Below are 20,001 nucleotides of genomic sequence, written 5' to 3'. Positions count from 1 at the left end.
ACCCCAACACCACCAACAACCTTAAATTAACCTCACTGACGTGTTTTTGGCTGTTGAAGGTTTTAAAGATTTTTTAACTGACATTTATACAGCATTCCACCCAACAGCAAGATAACACATTCTTTTTAAGATGGACCATATTCTCAGCCATAAAATAAATCTTAACAAACTTAAAAGTACTGAAATCACACAAAAGTTCTCTGGCCCTAGTGGAATTAAACTAGCGGTCAGTAACTGAAAAAAGTCCCCAAATATTTGGAAATTAAACAACACACTTCTACATAAGCCATGGTCAAAGAAGCCTGGAGGGAAATTAGAAAATATTTTGAAAATAAATGTTTCATTTATGGAATACAACATGTCCAGTTTGTGGGGTATAGCCAAAGCAGAATTTAGATGGGAATGTATAGCATTAATGCCTACACGAGAAAAGGTTCACATCAATTGTCTAAGCTACTGCTTAAGAAGCTAGGAAAAGGACAGCACAAGTTAAGTCCAAAGGAAATAGCAAAAATAAGACCATAAATGAATTAAAGAGAAAACAGAGAAAAACCAAAGAAATCAAATCCTGGTTCTCTGAAGGACCAATAAAACTAGTCAATCTCTCTCCAGATTCACTAGAAAAAAAGATGCAGATTACTCATACTGGGAATGAAAGAAAGGGCACATTACCACAGGCCCTACAGACGTTACAAGGATAAGGGTCTGCTACAAATAAGCCTGTGAACACTGGTTCCAGAATTCAGGTGAAGCACAGCAACATCTTGAAAGGCACAAAACTCCAAAACTCACTCAAAAAGGAACAGATAACCTGACTAGTCCTATTATCTATGAATTCATGGTGAAAAACCTCCTCAAAATGAAAACTCTAGGCCTAGAGGGCTTCACTGGTGAGCTCTACCAACATTTAAGGACCAACACTAATTCTATTTATCCACCCTAGAAACAGAAAACAGAAGGTGCGGGTACACTTCCCACCTCATTTCTGAGGCCAGCATTACCCTGGTACCAGCACCAGACAGAGACACTACAAGAAAACACGATTTCTGCCTCCCACTCCAGAAGGGAGAGAGGGACGGGGGAGAAAAACCCTGCCCCTCCCCACCACCCCTAACTCTACGGTACCACTGCCTCCCCAGCTACCAAGGCCCAGACCCCCGGCTCCACGCGCCCCTTCTACTTCCAGGCACCACGGCCTGTCCCTTCTGCCTCTCAAACATTCTCAAAGCAACATGTTTCCATCTCCACAGCCACACCAACTTCTCCTGCGTAACCACAAGGACCTCCAAAGGGGTGCCCTCTCTCCCACTCTTACCTCCGCTAACCCACCCTCCACACTGGCCAGCATATGACTACTTTCAGCTGAAACACTTTTATGAGCCCCCCCTACCCCGCCCATTTGCTCCAATGCAAAGACGTCAGCAAAGCTGTCCAAGTTGGGCAGCTTCAACCCACCCTCTTCCCGACCTGGCCTGTTCTTCCTCGTCTGAACTCCCACAAGGACGCGCCCACTGGCCCTCTGGCTTCGTCCTCACTGCTCCTGACGCGTGGAGACCCATCCTCCCGTGCTGCCGAGCTTGCTCCTGTGCCGCTATCGGCCCCTCCTCTGGAAAGCCTCCCCTCCCCCTTGCCAGGAGAGGCACCCGGCCCTGAGGGTCGTTTCCCTCCCCTCCCCGCCCTTTGCCGTCCCTGCCTGTCAGTGGCAAGCATTGCTCAGGGCAGTGCCAGGTGCTGACAGGAGCCAAGGCAGAATGTGGATGGACCACCAGGGAGCTGAGCCTCTGCAATATACTACCACCCAACCCTCTGCTTTCCAGGCAAGGCAGGAAAGGGGTGTCAGGAGCCCAAGTCACTGGGGTCCAGTGCCTCCCAAATAAGACTCCCAGGCCCAGATCAGGAAAATGTCCTCACCAGGCAGAGTGACCACTCCAATGCCCCACAGACAGCTGAGCAACACCCTCCAGGGGCCATTGTCTTCCCAGCAGAGATTGCATTTGATCCGTAGGGGTCCCCACAAGGTGGAGGGACCACGACCTCCCCAGGCACCGGGACTTTCAGGCAAGGCATGAAGCCCAGCCCCAGCCCCAGCCCGGACGCGCAGCACGGGGTTCAAGGAGCGCCCCAGCGGGCGCCGGCCCACCTGCTAGCTGCAGTTGTGCTGCTGGCCTTCCGGGCGGGGGCCTTCTTCTGCTGGGCCTGCTTGGCAGGCGGGGCCGCCTTGGCCTTCTTCTCTTCCTCAGACTTCGCCTTGTGCCTCTCCTTGTCCCTGTCCCTGTCCCTGTCCTTCTTCTTCTTGTCCTTCTCTTTCTTCTCCTTCTTCCTCTTTGGCTTGTTCACTGGGGCCTGAGACAGGGCGGCCAGCTGCTCGTGCACAGCCTTCAGCTAGAAAAGAGCAGGCAGTGAGCAGGGCTCCCTGGCTGGCCCTAGAGGGCCACAGGTGGCAGAGTCAGGGTCTGGGGTGCCCTTAGAGCCACTTCAACTGTTCAGGGAGGTGAACCTTGAGCTCCATGGGCCACGCCCCTCCTTAGGGAGCCAGACAGGTCCAGGAGCAGATGGAGTCCAGGCCCCACTCAGCACTCACTATCCAGGCCCCAGGGAGAGCAGTGGGGCCCCCTGGGTCTCCGTGTCCTCGCCTGAAGAACCAGGAAGGTGTCCGGCTCACGGCAGCCGACACGGCAGGAAGATAAGCCTGGCGAGATGCGCAGACCACAGAGGGGGAACGAGAAGGGCCTGGTAAGACGTAGCTACCGTCTTTCCTATTAGTTATTATTTTCCAGACGAGGAAGACTCCCTAGACAGAGGGCTAAATGTCTGCACAAAGATTTCCAAGCCACTCTTGGAAGCTGTTTGGATATGACCCAGCAGGTCTACACGATTAAAGCAGGTCCTGCGCCAGCAGCTGACGCTCACCCAGTACTGCCACGTGCCCGACACACGCTGAGCATTTTACACACTTCCGGGTACGGGGCTCCTTACAGGTGGGGAATGGCGCCTCCAGTCTCTAGCAGGTTACAGGGGCCAAGATGCGCACCACGCTCGCACACGCCGGGCCACAGACGCGAGGCAGCCCACAGGGCCACCTCTAGGGAGCCTCAGCTCAAAGTCAGGCACCCCAAAATCCAGCACCTGGTAGCTGCCAAATGCTTGGGGAAAACAATTTATGTTTTCCTTAGTTCACCTTCAGAAACTCAATGAAGAGCATTAGTTTTATTTTACAAATGAGGAAAGCAAAGCAGAGCAGGGTGCGCCAGAGGCCCAGGTGACCAGAGGCCCAGGTGCGCCACCGTCACTCCTGAAGAGGCCACAGAGCCCTTGCCCCCTGCCCTGTACCACGAGACTGCTTCTGCCAGCGCCTCCCCGACCTTTCTGGAGCAGACCAAGGCACCCAGGGCCTACAGGCACTGCCAAGGGGTCCTCAACCAACACCTCCCAGGCTCCCCACCTGGTGGCACGGCAGGGAGGGCCGGCCGCAGCCCATGGGATATGTGAACGGGCTCGCCGGGGGCCGTGCGGCGCCTTGGCTGGCTCAGGCCCCGGCCGCTCACCTGCTCCTGCAGTTCCGCCAGCCTCGTGGCCCGCTCCTCCTCGGAATCCGAGCTGCCTGAGTCCGAGGAGCTCTCCTCGCTGCTGCGGCTGCTCTCCGCGCCCTTGCTGACCACAGCAGCCGCGGGAGCGGGCAGCGCCGGCACCTCTGCCGGTTCATCCGGCATCTTGGCAAACCGCATCTCAAACACGTCCTGTGGGGAGCAGGGGCTGCCTGACGCCCGGGGCCTCCTCGGCACGGGCCCCCAGCTGGCTCCCCCTCCCTCCCTGGGCACTGAGTGCAGGTACAGGGGCAGGGGACACGTGGCCGGCAGCCACAGGCCAGCCTCCTGGGAGCCGCCCACAAGCTCCCTTTCTTAGACGTGCAGCTTTCTGCAGGTCTGGGTGTCTCGCTGGCCTCTGGGTCTGAGGCTCCGCGAGGCTGCACCTCCTGCCAAACTGCCAGCGCCTCCTTCTGGGCTGGCCTCTCTGGGTCCCCCAGCCATGGGGTCTGGAAGCCAGTATGCTTTCCCATTTCTTCACCCTCTGATTTCACTGCAGCATCACATCTCCCTCCAGAAACTGCCTCAAAGGCACAAGTATTGTGCTGTCAAAACTGGCTTTGGAGGGGCCCTTGCAGCAGCTACTCAGGAGGCCTGGGCCCCCGGGAGCACCTCACAGAAGGGCTCTGGGGAGGGACTAGGAACGCCTTACATGACAAATGCTCCGGGTCCTGTAAGAAGAAAGCCTACTGGGGGAGGAAAGGTGCTCACAACGTCACTCTGCCTCAAAGAGAAAGGCTTCCGATGAGCCGTCATTTAAAGATTTGGTGCTGACACAAAAGCAACAGCCCGCAGGCCAGAGAGGAGTGAGAACAGGCTCCGCTGCAAGCACAGCGCATTTATACCGCGCCTCGCAGAAATGGCGTCTCTTACAGATCGCAGGTTTGTGGCAACGCTGCATCAAACAGATCTACGGCATCCGCCTTCCAACAGCACTTTTGGTGCTGTTGTCGTGTCTGTGTCACATTTTGCTGATTCTCACAATATTTCAAGTTTCTTCATTGTCATGCTTTTTATAGCGATCTGTGGGTGACCACAACTCACTGAAAAGCTCTGATGGTTAGCACTTTTTTAGCAATAAAGTATTTTTAAATGAAGGTATGTGCTTTTTATTAGACACAATGCTCTTACTGCAGCTTAACAGACTACAGTATGGTGTGAATGGGACTTTCACAGGCACTGGAAGCCAGCCCTCATTTGACCGGCTTCCTGCCACGCCAGCTCTGTGGTGGTGTCTGGAACTGAACCAGCTCCGAGGGTGCCTGTGGTGGGACTGACTGACTCCGGGCCTAAGCAGAAGTCAACGAAGAGGGGTCACTGCAGAGTACCCAGTGGCCCTGTCAGACGGGGCTTGAGGTGGGCTGCTAAGGACCCACCCAGAAATGCACAGGCAGTGACAGACTTTAGCAGAACACCACACGCTGATTCACAATGTCACTCCTTCCTCAAAGAGACACATGCAAGTGTCTCTGGGTGAGACGCACGTACGGATGCACGGTCCCTGCACCGAGGGCCAGACTGAACCGCCCTCCTCTGTTCCCACATGTCTGCCCACATACCAGCTGCCTTTGCTGTCAGAAAAGCAAGAGGCTGACACGACGTCCACCGGCCTCACCGAAAGGCTGATAAAGAGGCCCAGCCTTGGAATGGAGACTTGCCGGAACATTCCACCCATAAAGCGGTCAGAGAAAGACATGTGCCTTCTCTTCCTCTCCATCCTGGTCCCTGGAGGGTGTGTTGCCTACAGCCCTGGCCTGCCCCCACCCCAAGCCTGCAGACCCTGGAAGGCAGTAGCTCGCCTGTTTACCACCATATCCCGGGGCAGCGTGCCCAGGGCCTGGCCAGAACGTGGCTGCTACTCAGGAGAAACATGCTGTGTGGACAAGGCTGTACTGGGGCCTCCCACAGCTGGGTGTTCTCTGAGATGCCCAGTCTTCCCCAGGTGCCCATGCTGAGCTGCTGGTCCCATCTGTGCCCTGGAGGACCCCCCCCGAGAGCCTCGGTTACCTGGAGCTTCCTGGCCATGGCCACCACTTCGTGGTCTGGGGGGTTGTATTTGTAACAATTGGAAAACATCAACCGGATGTCTGCAGCAAAGCCCTGCGCATCTGGGTACTCCCGGCTGTCCATCTTCTTCTGTGACACACAAGTTGACAGGGTATGAGGGCGCCGCCTGGTGTCCCAGCTCTCAGCCAGACCCACCAGCGCAGACACGGGACCAGGTGCACATCTACCCCCGCTCCCAAGACCTTGTACTTTGGAGCCAGGGAGAGAGGGTGGAAAGGAGCTCCAGGGCTTGGACAGGAGGGCCTGGGACCCACACAGGGGCAGATGCCCTCTGCTCGAGGAGAGCCCTGACTCCTGCAGCCACCACCCAACCCCTTCTTTACTCATAAGTCTCCAACCCCATGTCGGGTGACTCTCACCAAAGTCCCTGATGCACCAGCAAGGAGCATCTGGCGAGAAGTCGCTCTCTACCCACTTTGGGAGCCCGCTCAGTTCATGGAATGAGACATTTAATTTTTTTTCCCCATGAGAATGCAGGCACTGTTAGCCAGAAGCACCAGAATATTCCAGGCCCCGGCAGGACAGTGTGGAGTCGGCGAGGGCAAGACAGGCACATGCGCGTGGAGGTAGGGCGTGATTGGCGAGGGATGCCGCCAGGCGGCAGCTAAGCAGCTGACGACCGGGGCAGGCGAGCCCCCATGCCCGGATGGGTTCAGCAGGGAGCACTGGTCAGGGAGCATTTCTCCCGCAGGCTAATGAAACCCTGGGCCCCGTACGGTGGCTGAATGCGGCCCCATTCCAGGGCCTGCAGCCTCTTGCAGCACCTCAGATACATCTCGCCACCCATGCCAGCTGGAGGGCTTCTGACAGCTCCAGGGCTGTGTGGCTCCTGCCCTCAGCACAGCCTCCCCACTCAGAGGTGGCCCGGCCAGAGAGCACAAACAGGCACCTGAGGCCCTCTCGACTTCCCTGAGATTTTCAGACTCCGGTCCGAATTTGACCACTGGCTACTTTCCTGAGGCTTGGAACAAACAGGCTAAATGTAAGCATGCTCAGGGTGACCAGGGACAGTTGGCGGCTCTCACTCCCCACAAGTTCCTGGATGATGAAGTGTTTCTGAACAGGAACATCCGAGTAATGGCCATGTGCGGGGAGCACCCCTTCAGGGCCGTATACTGGAGTGGGTGACCGTGGGGCCAGCGGGACATGGTGCCCAGTGCTGGAGTGGGGCACCGTGGGGCCAGCGGGACACTGCCCCCTCAGCAGCAGAGAGAAATGCCTGGGGGGAGTGCAGCCCCTCCCCTGGCCCTGCACGCCCACCACGGCTCAGCCTGTTGGGGGCCAGGACACGCGCATGTGCTCATGTGCTTCCCGCCGCCTCTCCCTGGCTGTGCGGCCCTGGGCAGGAGGCCGCTGTTCCACCCTGTAGTCTGCAGCAGGGAAGCGCACCTCCCAAGAGCTGTGGTGGGGAGGGGTAGAGATGAAGGGCGTGACCAGCGTCACTCCTGCCGAGCCCCCTCTCCTCGGGTGACGGGTGACGGGAGCTCATGGCTCAGCCAAGGCTTGATGGGCCATCAAAGGCCTGGATCCCAGCACTGTCTCTGCCAGCAAAGCACTCCCGGCAGGGCCACCACCTCTCCAGCCTCAGTTTCCCCAGCAGAGGGTGTGTGCAGTGCGGGTGTGCACAGACAACAGGAGAGCTCCCCCATTCTGAGAGGCCCAGTCCCTGCCCCCCACCCCCCAGGTCCCGGCCAGGTCTCTCTCGGATGGGGACAGGGGTGTTGCATGGGGACAGACCAGGAGCAGAGCCCTATCTGGGGCTGAGGGCAGGCTGATGGCTGTCAGCCCAGAGCCAGGACCCCACTAAACCCAGCGAGGGAGAGGGCTTCCAGGAGGTGGTGCTGGGCCTCCGAGACAGTGCGCCTGGGAGCCCGTGCTCCCCACGCCGCACAGGCAGGACCTGTCGAGGAAGGGCCAGTCTCAGCTGGGAGCTAATCCAGACAGACAGACAGATGCGCCCAAACCATGGGCAGGAACCGTCCCTGGGAAGGGGGGTGCTGCCATGGGGATATAGCCGAGCCGGCACCTGCCTCTGCTCTACCTGAGTTGCCATGACGACCCTCTATTTGTATTTTATTCACACAGGTAAAAGAAAAAAAACTGCCCAATGAAAGGCAGCTGGCCTCACAAAGCTCCCTGTCCCAGGAAGCGGGAGCACAGCCCTCACGGGGTGGAGGAGGCCCAGAGGGAAAGGGAGTCTGGCTGCTCAGCCAGCCCTGCCCCGTGCAAGGTCCGCCTTTGCCTCCGAAATCCACAACTGCCCGGGGCCAGGCTTTGGTGGGAGATTCTTCCCTAGGATGATGCCATCAGGAAACGGGGCAGCATGGCTGAGAACAGCCATTCGAGGCCCCCTCCATGGAAAGGAACAGCCGCCGCCGTAAGTGGGCCGCTGTCTACAACCACACAGCCTGCTCAGAGCTCTCTGCAAGGAAGACAGGTTTGCCAAGGGCCCAAGCTGGTCAGGGGCTGAGAACCTCCTCCCGCATACGCTCAGGGAAGAGCCCTTGGGAGCTGATCCCAGCCCCAGGCCTGCCGTTCCAGCCGGGCACACCGCCTGCCACAGCCCAGCATGAGTCTTCTGTTTGCACACAAGTAACCTGACCTGGAGCAAACCCCACAAATGCCCAGGGGAGCCGGGGAAGTGGTCTCAGCCCTGCCACCATCACCCCCAGAAGGCCCACTTCTGTCCTGGCAGGGGGTGGGTCACGTGTAAAGGACTCCTTGCTGCGACAGAGCCTGCGGTTGCACCACGGTTGGGAGCCAGGGAGGGAGGATATAAATCAAGCTGCGGAGCTAGGTGCAAGCGGAAGACACGACCACAAAGCTGCAGGTTCAGGGACCAACAGGCAGAGCACACCTTCCCCAGCGGCAGGCCAGGGGGCCGGGCAGTGCCACTGCCGCGCTGAGGGGCCCCCGCACCAGCACATCTGCACCACGCCAGCCCGCAAGACACGGCAGCACGGGCGGCCCCCCGGGCCCCACCCGCGGGTACCTTGACGGTGCTCAGGTCCATCGGGTGCTTGATGATGTCGTGGTAGTCGTGCAGCTCCAGCGCCTCGGCGTCCACCGGCTTGTAGAAGGGCCAGGCGTAGGCCGCGTGCTTCTTGGACAGCATCTCCTTGAGGATGCTGTCACAGTGCCGCAGGTGCTCCGACAGCTTGCCCTTCTTGCCTGCATGCTGGGGCACCTCACCGTCCTCCAGGTCCTTCTTGGGGGGCTTGATGGGGCGGCCCCCGCTCTCCCGCCGCGCCACCACCTTGGCCTGCTTGGGATCTGACAACGGCGGGGGTGACTCGCCCCGGCTTGCAGTGATGGCGGATGTCGTTGGCGTGGTGGTGTCTGCTTTCCGCTTCACGCCCTTTTTCTGTAACAGCGAAACCACCCATGAGGCCCAGGGACGACCACAGGTGAGCTCGAGCATCATCAGAGCCTCGCCTGTGCAGCACCGTCTGCCATGCACCAAGCCGAGCGGCGATGTGCACGGGGCACGCTGAGGCTCCGAGGCGCCACGCCGCCAGCCCCAGGTCACACAGCTGGTAGTGGAGGGGCTGGACTCCAAACCTAGTCCCCGGAGCCACCCAAGGGCCCTGTCCCTTCGCTGCCAGGGCTCCGAGGCCACAGGGGGCTCCCCTGTCACCCCTGACCAGAGTGAGGTACAGCATGCAAACCACCTATGCCCAGGCTGGGGCCGCACCGGGGCTCCAGGGACCAGCAGAACCAATGTGGCTCTGTGACTGGGGCTGTCACCAAGCAGGACTCGGGCTCAGGGGCAGCAGAGACAAGAGGAATCTCCTGCTCTGAAAGGCCAGCAGGGAGGTCCCAGAAGAAGGCCTCAAGCTGGCGCTCTGAGGACAGGCGCCACCGCGCAGGGTGAGAGGCAGGAAGAGCATGCCGGTGGTGGCAACCGAGAAAGGCAAGCGGTAGCAGAAAGTATGGGACCGGGCCTCCCAGGCTACGTGAGTGGGTGGGTCTGGACTTTACCAGGAAGGCACTGGGAGCCAGAGAGGAGCTGCGCGCGAGAGGACGTGCTGAGCTATCAGCAGAGCCGGTGAGGGTGCCCAGTGAGCGAGAGCTGCGCCTGCAGGCCTCTCCAGGCACCACGACCAGCTGTGGGGCCCATGGGGGGCATGGCTTTGTTCCACGGCGGGGGCTCCGTGCATCCCCAAGACCAGGTCGAGTCCCTGCATCTCAGCTTGAGCAGGCCGAGGAGCCTTGGGGGCCACAAGTGCCCGGGCAGGACTCTCAGTGGTCTGCTGCCCAGAGCGCCACCACGGTCACTACCCCAGCCAGGCCACCGTCCCTGGGCTGGCAGGGGCATGCCCGGCTATCCACAAACACTTAGCGGGTGCCCTTGGGATGCCAAGCGCGTGCCGCAGTGGGCTCAGGGGAGCCATCTGGCCATGGCGACTGGGACATGCTCCAAAACCAGCTTGGCTGTGTGACGTGGCCAAGTTGGGCCCTGCCCGTAGTGCAGGCAGTGAGGCCCAAGGGAGGGGAGCAGCGGACGCGGCATTTACCTGGGGGGGCCATTAAACCCCTCCGAGCGCCTGCTTCCTCATGTGTAAGATGGGGGAAACACTGTCTGCCCCAGAGGGTCGCTGTGAGGGTCAAACCGGAGAAGACGACACATATCAGTGCCCACACGGGGCCTGCTCCGAGCAGGAGACGCGCCAGCCCCACTCTCGAGGGGCGCGCGCACTCTGCGCCCAGACCGTCAGGCGGGCGAGGCGAGAATGGGGCTCCGTGCATCCAAGTGTGAGCGGCGAAGGGGGCCCCACCACCCACCTCCTCTGCCACCCCTTCCCCACTGTGACCCATGAACTACCAAGGCAGGAGCTCAGGGTCAGAGCAGCCGGGGACCAAGCGCAGCCCACCCTCTCCAGCTGTGTGACCTGCAGCCACCTGGGCCTCGGTCTCCTCCTTGGCGTTGGGAGCAGCAGCCTCCCACACAGACAGACCACTCCAAAGCCACACATACCACATGCTGGCACGGGGACAGTGCCCCAAGAATGGCAGCTGCGCCCCTCCTGCCCCACCCTGGCCCGTACACAGAACCCAGCCAGCCTCACAACCCAGGACGCTCACCTTGACGACAGGCGGTGTGGGAGGGACCACGGGGATGATGGGCGCCATGGGAGGAGCCGGAGCAGCGGCCGGGGGGACAGGAACCGGCGTGACGTTCGCAGTGATGGTTGGCACAGGGGTGGCAGCAATGACAGGTGTCTGGGAGACAGTGGGGGGGACGTTCTGAAAGGGGGTCGCTGGGGAGACAGAGGACACGGCCGCCACTTGCTGCGTACCTTTAGGACAAGGAAAGGAAGTTGAACATAAGCTCTACCAGCCAGAACAAATGCGATGCTTCTGGAAGCTTCCTGGACTGTCTCCTCCAGCCAGAGCACACCAGGTGCCAGGGGAGTCCCTCCTCCTGAGACCCCCACCCTGATCGGGGGCTCACCCAACAAAGAGAAGGCTCTCCCCTCCGGCCAGAGACCACAGTCTGAGTGAGCAGCCTGTGGGTAAGAGCCAGCCTGCACCTGAGACTCCTGGGGTTAACTTGGCCCAGCAGGAACCGGCCGAGGGCCCCAGACTGCGCTGCTTAACCACCTCGGGCCCACCTGCGAAGACGACAGTCGGCGGCACTGGCGACCCACCCTGGCCTCTCAAGGGCTGGGTCACCAGTCAGCCTCTATCGGACGCAACTCCACTCTGGGCTCCTGGACCAGCTAGGGCCTCAGAGCCCCAGTGCCAGTCCTGATCCTCACCACGCTCCCCAAAGGTGACAAAGCCCCTCTCCTGCCACAGAGACTACAATGCACACTCAAGAGGTAAAGTCCTAGAGGGGACAAAGGGACAGCCCTGGCTCCTGCCTGGGCTTCCAGAAGCGGTGGCCTCAGAGCTGAGCCGGGAGGAGGAACACGGGGACACGGCAAGACCATGATCCCCTCCTGAGCGGGCTCACGGCAGCCGGTAACAATGTCACCAAGGGCACCAAGGAGCGGCCACGTCCAGATGGCCTGCGGGCCCCGCCCTACTGAGAGGCCTGGCTCCGGGAGCTCTCCGTGTCTCTGCCCCGACTTCACAGGCAGAGAAGCTGAGCTCGGAGGAGCCACAGGCCCCCAGGATGCTGGGGGTGTCAGGACCAAATGACAGCACCCACCTGCCCCTTTACCTGCACTCTGGGTCCCTGCAGCCGGTTTTCGGCCTTTGCCCTTCGGAGCAGGGGGTAACAATTCAGCTTCCTCCTGGGGCATCTGGGCCACTTTCTGCAGAAACATTTTCTCTAAGGCTTGGGCCATCAGCACTATGTCGTCTGTGGGCTGGATACACAGGGAGAGCCACGGTCACATGCTAGGAAAGGAGCTGTGCATTTGCAAAGGACGTTGCCAGTCGTAGCTTGGGGGCACGTTTATTTAAACGTTTGTTAAGAGATTGGTAGGGCACAGGAGGGAGGCAAAGGGGATTCAGTGTGGAAACTCTTGGAAGAACTCAGACATGCATGAAAGATAAAGCCACCCTTCATCCTGTGACGTGGACAAAAGAGAGCCTCCAGCTCAGGGTCCCATCCGTCTGTGCTTTACCACACCACCGCTAACAATGGAGCCATGACATTAGGATCGCATGGACCTTTCCTCGTTTGTTCTTGCTGAAAACCATCCTATGGACATTTTCCCTTGCCTGGAAGGACTCATTGGGGGAGTGCAGGGTGGGGAAGCATGTATGATCACAGTGTGTTCAGCCAATCTCTGATGGCTGTGCACCCAGGTACTATGATTTGTCACATACGACCACCTGCATGGGCTCCTTCGGCATTTCTAGAGTGGAATTTCCAGGTGCAAGGGGATGGGTGTCTTAGAGGATTTGCTATGCATCAGCTCCCTCGGAAAAGGCTGCTTCAATCCTCACTCCCTCCAGGGGGGATGTGTGCACACGAAGGCAACAACTCTTGAGACATGCAGTGTGTGGGAATCATGTATGGGGATCGAGGCATAAGATGAGCCCAGGATGAGGCTGTGAGGTGCTCTAAATGCCTGAGACAGCTGCTGCAAACACCCAGGCCCAGCAAGCACCAACCCACCAGGGCCGACCTAGGGGGGGCACCCTGCCACCCAGGGCTCCCCACAGCCAGTGGACAGCGAGTGGCACACTAGGGGCCCCCCGGCTCCTGGGGGCATTTTGGGCCAGTGCACATGCGTCACCTTACCTTGTTATAAATATAACAATTTGTAAACATGGTGTTGAAGTCCTGCATACATTCACTTGCACTCCAATAATAATTGTTCTCTAGTCTCTTCTTAATAGTCCCCATGTCCATTGGGTTTTTTATTATTTTGTGATAATCCTAGGGAAGAGATTTTCAAAGATGTTACCACAGATTCGACGTAGTATCTCTGCAGTTCTCAAGAACAGTGATTGCACACAGAGTGGTCTTCTCCAGGGAGGCAGACAGGGGCTGGGCCAAGGCCATTTCTGGTCATCCGAGGGCAGGTGGGCATGTGGGTGGGGTGAGCGCTCAGCCAGCTCCACGCCTCCCCTCTGACAAGGGTTGTGTGGTGAGGAGGTTCTCAGGGACACACAGAACTGTGGAGGTGGGGCAGACCCCACCTGTCAGCACTCTGGAGCTGGGGCCAAGCCCCTGCTGGATTTCAGACCTTCCTCAGGGGCCTGCAGGTGACTGGGGGCTGAGGTGGGCGCCGCACCCAGGCCACAGGGTGCCAGACCTGGGCTTCCCTTGCAATACTCAAGCTTCCCTATTTGCATCCCAATGAGCCACCAGAGGGGCAGGTCAGCATCCCCTGGAAAGCAGGCCCCAACCCGCACTGAGCTTCCGACTTAGAGGGCAGGAAGGTGCAGGGAAAGGGTGCAGATCTGGCTACTGAGCCTTGGGTCCTGCCCCGTTCTTGCGTTGGAGGCACAGTTCCTCCTGCTCCCTGCACCTGGGGGCAGCTGCCCTCCGTTCTCCCACATGCTGAGGAGCCCAGCTCCTCCATCCTTGTGGGGCCCTCCTGAGGCAAGGGCGGGGCCTGACTTACCAGCATCAGCCCCATCACGGGTGCCCCCTTTGCCTGGGCCAGAGAGGGGCAGTGCTTCCAGGGACTGGGGCACCAGTGGGGTGGGGGTAGCGGCGAGAGGCGGGACTACTCACAGGCAGGTTCAGCTTGATGGCGTCCACAGGCTGGTAGAAGGGCCAGGCGAACTGGTGTTTCCAGAGCGTCTTCACTACCACGTTCTGCATGTACTGCAGCTGGTTGGTCTTGCGGCCGGGCTTGGCGGGGTTGGAGACCTCAGGTGGGGGCGGGTTTGCAGGGCCTGGGGCCGCCGGGAGTCCGGCGGGGGCGGCCGTGGTTGTGGTGGACATCCTCCGTGGCTCGCTCACTGGCCGTCACAGCAGCGGCTCAGGGAGGCCCTGGTTTCCTCTGTGCTCCCTGCAGAAGCGTGACATCCCATTTCCGGGCCCAACCAGGCAGCTCCTGCAGGGCGGACGGACAGCAGAGAGGACTGGTCACCCGCCTCTCCCAGCCGCATGGGCTCCCCCAGCACTCCCAGGGGGTCATGGCGAGGCCAGCTCGGCTCGCTCACACCACTTGCCACGGTCAGGCTGACCCTCACCTGCCACAGAACCGCTCCAACTGCTCTCGAGCTGGGGACGGAGGTAACGTGAGCACGTGCCACCCGGGCAGGTGGGAGCACAGGGGTGGGAAGGCAGCCGTCCAGGCACAGCTCAAGCACGGGGGGTAGGCGGGTAAGGACTGGGCCACGGTCAGCTCACTGTGCACTGACTGCTGCCTGCAAGGGCTGACTCTACACTCTTCTTGACTGTGGCAATTTTTAGGGAATGATTCGCATGTAGAGAGCTACATCAACCCAACAGAGCCCAGCCAGGCAGCCAGGAAGTGTGTGGAGCTGAGCCCTCTGGCACTGGGCCGCCACAATAAGGGTTTCAGAGTAACCTTGAGAACCAGCTCTGGCTTTGTGATGGCGGCCAGGCTGTGACACGCCTGGCCCTCAGCCAATCAGGAGGGCGGGAGGCGTAGCTCTGATCCTGCGTGCTCAGGAGCGGGCTGCTGCTGACCTCCGCGCAGCCGGGAGAGGCCTCTGCAGCCAAGCGTCCCCGGGAGATGACTGAGCGTGCAGAGGATCGCTGCACCACAGAACGGTGAGCAGGCCGCCCCCACCATCACGCTCACTGCCTCCAGGAGGGAGCCAGCAGCCCTATCTCCTCAGAGGGCACAGAGAGGCCTGGAGGCTGCAAGCAGAGCCTGAACGCTGGGCCGCACATGCGCACTGGGCTACACTTTAGATTTCATGTGGACTGTCACAATGTCCAGATGGGCCAGGGTGGGCAGCAGTATCCCCTGCATGCAGGACTGGACACCTTCAGGGAGAACAGAGCAGCGCATATGGCTCGCTGGACCCGCTACTCCACGACCCGCCAAAGCGGGTCTGCAAGCTGGTCAACATCTCGCTGGGGGCTTGCCATCTGCTGGGGCAGGCGTGTCCACACCACGGTAGAGGGGCTTTCCTACACTGGGTGTTGGGCAGAGACCAGCACCCTGCTCTCCCCACAGTCCAATCCTGAGCAGAAAGGGTTCAGGAGAGAATCCCACCCACCAGGCAAACCTGCCCCGCTCACCAGCCCTTCATTCGAGGGGTGCCCACCAGGTGTCCCGCCTGTTCTGGGACGCCCACAGCTCCCGTCCTTCTCTGTCCTCTCTGCTCCTCAGGGCAGTGGCCCAGTCGGCAGGGTGCCACGGCCCCCAGCCAGCAGCTCATGGGGCGGGCAGCCATGCCAGCTCACGCTAATGGAGACGAGGCTGCACCTTTGCTACCAGACAGCCGCCTGAGCCTGGAGCGAACCTCTCGGGGAGCTCAGGACTGCAGAGCAGACACTGGGGCCCACCTCCTAGTCCCAACTGCAGCTCTGCCCCTCACCAGCGGTGCAATCCTGTTCCCAAGTCCCCATGGGGTTCTCTGAGGTCAGAGGAGTCAAACCCACAAGAAGCACTCAGACTGCTGCTGGACACACACCAAGGCCGCTCAGCCCTGCTGCAGCCGCTGCAGCCGCTCCCTGCACAAGGGGCCCGGGAGTTCTTGGAGGGAAGGACACACAGCACTCCTGCCACCTCCCAGTGCCCAGAAGCCAGGACACCATAAGCCCCCAGAGAGTGGGGTGTGGGGGTGGCGTGGGTACCCAGCATCAAGTGCGGCTACTGCAAGGCCCAGGGAGCCAGGAGCTGAAACTGCCTGGGGAGGAGGGACCCACAGGAGGGGCCCATGGCCAGGCGGAAATGCAGGCCACCCTCCTCAAGCCCGAGGGCTGACAGGCACAGCTCACTGCAGGGAGGTGCTCGGGCTCCAAACTGCTGCTGAGCAGGAAGCCAGCTCTAGCCACAGACACGGGATGCATCCCTGGGCTTGGGGTAAACACCAAGCATGGCCCAGAAGCTGGCCCAGGGCAGTGGGGGCCATGCACCTGAGCCAGGTGGGCTGAGTGGCTTCCTGGTTTGGTCACACGCCACACCAGCCCAAGCATGTCTGCACTGCGGGGGGATCCCAGACCATGTCCTTTCGGCAGAATGCCCAGGGCCGACACACACTCACTGAATGCCTGTGGTCACTCCAGGCCACAGGGTCCATGGCAGCCTGCGGTGACATCCACGTCTCCTGAGGGGTAGAAACACCACCAGCCCCAGCAAGATCTAAGAGGCTAGGAGGGAACAACGTGCAAAAAAATGCCTAGCACATGTGCAGCAGGAGGATGCCCCACAATCCATGGGGACCGTGCATGGCAACGGGGCCTCCCCTTCTCTGCAAACATGAATGCCATCCCCAACAGCTTCACTGAAAAGGGCAGGCCCCCACAAATACATGGGGATGACTGCGGGTCATGAGGTCCCGTCAGGGTAGTGCTGCCCAGCCCTCCCCACGGCACAGGTGAGCTGCCCTCCCATCTCTCACAAGCCCCTCACCCTTGTCCTCTGTCCCTGCAGCCCTGGCACCAGCTGGAGAGGGGCGAGGGACAGCCTGAGTCTAAGAGGCTGGGGCCCCTTCAAGCCTCTCCCATCCCAGGTGTCAGGACCCCTCCCCACTGGGACCACGCCCCCAGCTTTGAGCTGCCAGGGGCTGAGGGCGCATCCACGCAGTGTCCTGTCCTCAAGCAGAGAATATCACGTCCAGGGCGAGCGGAGCCACCGCGAGGGCCTGGCCTTGACCTTCCCCCTTGGCCCTCCTCCAGGCCAGATGCCATGGATGCTGACAAGAACAGGAGGAAGACGACAGGAAAGTGTGTGCTGGGCACATGCAGACACCACCCGCACCGTGAGCTGCAGCACACACCAGCCCCCGGGGAGCACGGGGACTCCCTCTGCTTGCATTTCTGACCATGTAGTTTTTTTTAGAACACGTTACTTTTGCATAAAGAGAAAAGGATAAAGGATTTCCTAGTTTGAAAAAGTGTTCCAAAACCGACCAACCACAGTCCTGCATGTGGTCAGGGCCCACGGCCACGCCCAGCCGATGCCAAGTGTCTCGGAGCTTCGCTTCTCCTCCTCTGAAGCCTGGGATGCTGCCCTGGGGATGGGACAAGCAGTCCAGTGTGGTCCGGGAGTGGGAATTCCCAGGGCCACCAAGACCTCAAAGTCTAGACTTGCCCTCCACAGGGCAGCCAGGTCCTGGCGTCCAGTCGGCTGCCCCCACATCACCCAGAGTGCTCGAGAAATGCCAACAGAGCCCATCTGTCAGTACAAAGCAGAGGCGAGAGCTGGAAGCCACAGGCGCACCCAGCCCCCCACCGCTCGGGCTGGCGACACGGGGGTGGGTGGCTACCTGCCTCCCTCATCTGCGGTACATTCAGGGAACGTTCCGAGCCCAGGAAGCAAAAGCTGCTCCCAGAAAGAAGTTAAACCTTAAACAGACCAATGGCTGACCCTCTCCAAGGGTCTGACGGCCAGTAATAGGCAGAGGCACAAAGCAACATGTGGATCAAACCGCCAGGGAATCACCCACATTTGTGGGCGCCCAGTGCCCAGAGGTCCCGGGCGTTCACGGGACAGACTCACACCATCAGCCAGCTCCGCACGCTGTGCCCAGGGCTACGTCCTCAGGCCTTGCCTGGCTTACTGGCTCCCCCTGCCCACGAGACCTAGTGGAGCAGATGGAAGTGACACGAAGACAGATACTGGGTGGCTGGCCACGGCCACCAGCCCTTGAGTGCACAGAGGACAAATGAGCCTCCCCTGTCCTTGGCACTTCCTGAGCCTACCATGTGGGCCAGGACCCCAAGCCTCCCCAACCTGGCTCCCGCATCACAGGCCACTGCCGGGTAACAGCACCTGGGCGGTTAGAGCAAGATGGCCCTACTGCCACCAGCAGCGAGGACACCAGGTGGCTCCCCAGGGACAGGCCTGGCCAGCAGCCCTTCCAGAGCCGGGTCTGACCCTAACTTCCACTTGGAGATGTGAAGAGGGCCCTGGGCACTGGCCCCAGTCAGGTCTGCGACACCAGGCTCCCCTCCCTGTGCCGATGGCTGTCACTTAACAAGTGCTTCCAACCCGGCCCCACGGATGCAGACGCCAGCACCAGAGCTTCCCAGCCACAGGATGGGCGGCATCAGGAAAATCCTGGCCAGGGGGGAGGGAGCTGGATGAAAAGGAGGTGCTCTGGGTCCCAAGTAACATGGGAGAAAACATAGCGAAGGGCCAGGGACCAGAGCTGGCGGGTCTGTACGCCCAGCACCAGGCGCCCTGCAGACTGGTGACATAACGAGGTCACAGCTGGGGTGGACCCGGCATCTGCAGACACGTAAAACACATCTTCCCCAAACATGCACCACTCCACCTGGCCCAAAGTCCACATCCAGTGGGCCGGACCAGCCCTCACTGTCCTCTCAATTCCACAAGGCCCTGGCAGGAACCCGAAGGGCCACCCAGCTGAGCCACCAGGAGCCAGGGAGGTGGGCAGAGGGCCGGCAAATGCACCAGGGGGCATCGCATCCATCAGAGCCAGGAAGGCTCCGCTCCACCCCACAGCGCTGCCCGGGCCCCCCTCCGGGTGCTGCCTCAGCCCACCAGCCTGGGCTCCATGTGGGGATACAGGGGCACCTCCTTTTCATCCAGCCCCTGGCCAGGATTTTCCCCACACAGGACATTCCACCCCTCCCCTTGGCCAGGCTGGAGAGAAATGCACAGGTCCCGCCCAGGGACTGAGGTCCCGCCACCCTGCCAGCCTGGCCTCACTGGCTGGGGACCAGAAGACATGAAAAAGTGCCATGGGGCTGGTGTGGCCCTGTCCCTGCATCCGCCACCAAGGACACTCTCCTTGTGCGGCTACCCTCCCGGTCACAGGACTGAGCCTCCCGCCTCATCGCAGCCCTGCAGAGCAGTGGGGAAGTGGCGCTCCGCTCCTGGAGGGGACAGCTGGGAAGCCTTCACCAAGCTCCCACGCTGCGCTGGGCATGGCAGGGCATGGACGGAGCCTGGTTCCCTGGAGGGGGAACTGAGGCTCGGAGGACCTCCCCACTCCCCGGCCGCAGCCCAGGGCAGGCGGGCAGCCAACGCGGACGCAGGTGGGAGGCAGGCCCTCTGCTGACAGAGGATCTGAAAGCGCCGGGGAGGAAACCTCAGACACCACAAAAGCCCTCCGCTGCCACGTGGAGACCCAGGGAGCTGGGGTTCTGGCCAGGCCCTCAAGAAGGACCCAAGTGGGGCACTGGCAGGGGAGGGGACACTGGCCACCCACACCCTCCAGGGTCACACACCCCACACCCCACGAAGGACTCTGAGCTGGACTTGGAGGGGTGGGAGGGGCCTGTGAGCCCCCTGGCCCACCTCCCAAATGCAGAGGCAGGGCGGGCTGCAAGACGGGGCAGGTTAGCCCGGAGGCCGTGGGCCTTGTCCCCTGCCCCTTCCCGAGGCCCCTGGACCCAGCCTCTGGGACTTGCCCCTTCCTCCGTGGGGAGCTGGAATCCTGAGTAAAACACAGCAATCCAGCCCCTGCAGGCTTGAGCAGCCCAGAGGGACAGTAGTCAGGGACCCTGGACAAATGGGGGGGACTCTGTCCAGGGGCCACTATAAACACCCAGGAAATTCAACAGCAGCCACAGTGGCCCTCATGCCTCAGTGCCAAGCCCCAGGCATGACTCAGGCACGCAGAGCTGGGCACTCCTGGGCAGCCAGGACCCAAGGGGTGGTGGGGCATGGGGGGATGCTCGGCCTCTGGGAGAGGGGCAGACACACTCATGGGATACCAGTGCTGTGCCTCCGGCTGGGGAAGGATGAGGCCAGGAAGGTGGGCATGGGCTGGACTGAGGCAGGGTCGAGGGGCTGTGGCGGGGGGACTGGAAGGCACAAGGCCA

The 20,001-nt window shown here is 60.7% G+C and overlaps 1 protein-coding gene across 9 annotated transcripts in view; it reads right to left on the bottom strand.

The window, feature by feature from the left end:
• Positions 1 to 20,001, bottom strand: part of BRD3 (bromodomain containing 3) — a 33,992-nt gene that overhangs the window by 7,292 nt on the left and 6,699 nt on the right. For 5 of the 9 annotated variants that reach the window (XM_037007756.2, XM_073221973.1, XM_037007759.2 and 2 more), the window contains exons 2-9: positions 13,795 to 14,119; positions 12,853 to 12,990; positions 11,809 to 11,968; positions 10,737 to 10,951; positions 8,644 to 9,015; positions 5,592 to 5,720; positions 3,546 to 3,737; positions 2,141 to 2,382 (exon numbers count right to left, since the gene is read on the bottom strand). In XM_037007756.2, the coding sequence (XP_036863651.2) occupies positions 2,141 to 2,382; positions 3,546 to 3,737; positions 5,592 to 5,720; positions 8,644 to 9,015; positions 10,737 to 10,951; positions 11,809 to 11,968; positions 12,853 to 12,990; positions 13,795 to 14,007 (1,661 nt within the window). In that variant the 5' untranslated portion in view covers positions 14,008 to 14,119. Of the gene's footprint in view, positions 1 to 2,140; positions 2,383 to 3,545; positions 3,738 to 5,591; positions 5,721 to 8,643; positions 9,016 to 10,736; positions 10,952 to 11,808; positions 11,969 to 12,852; positions 12,991 to 13,794; positions 14,120 to 14,258; positions 17,649 to 20,001 lie in introns of those variants that run through there. The other 4 variants (XM_037007758.2, XM_017664371.3, XM_017664365.3 and 1 more) reach the window with 3 other exon arrangements.

This window comes from Manis javanica, chromosome 2 (assembly GCF_040802235.1).
Source record: "Manis javanica isolate MJ-LG chromosome 2, MJ_LKY, whole genome shotgun sequence".
NCBI classification, from domain to species: Eukaryota; Metazoa; Chordata; class Mammalia; order Pholidota; family Manidae; genus Manis; species Manis javanica.
This window is presented reverse-complemented; position numbering and strand designations above follow the sequence as displayed.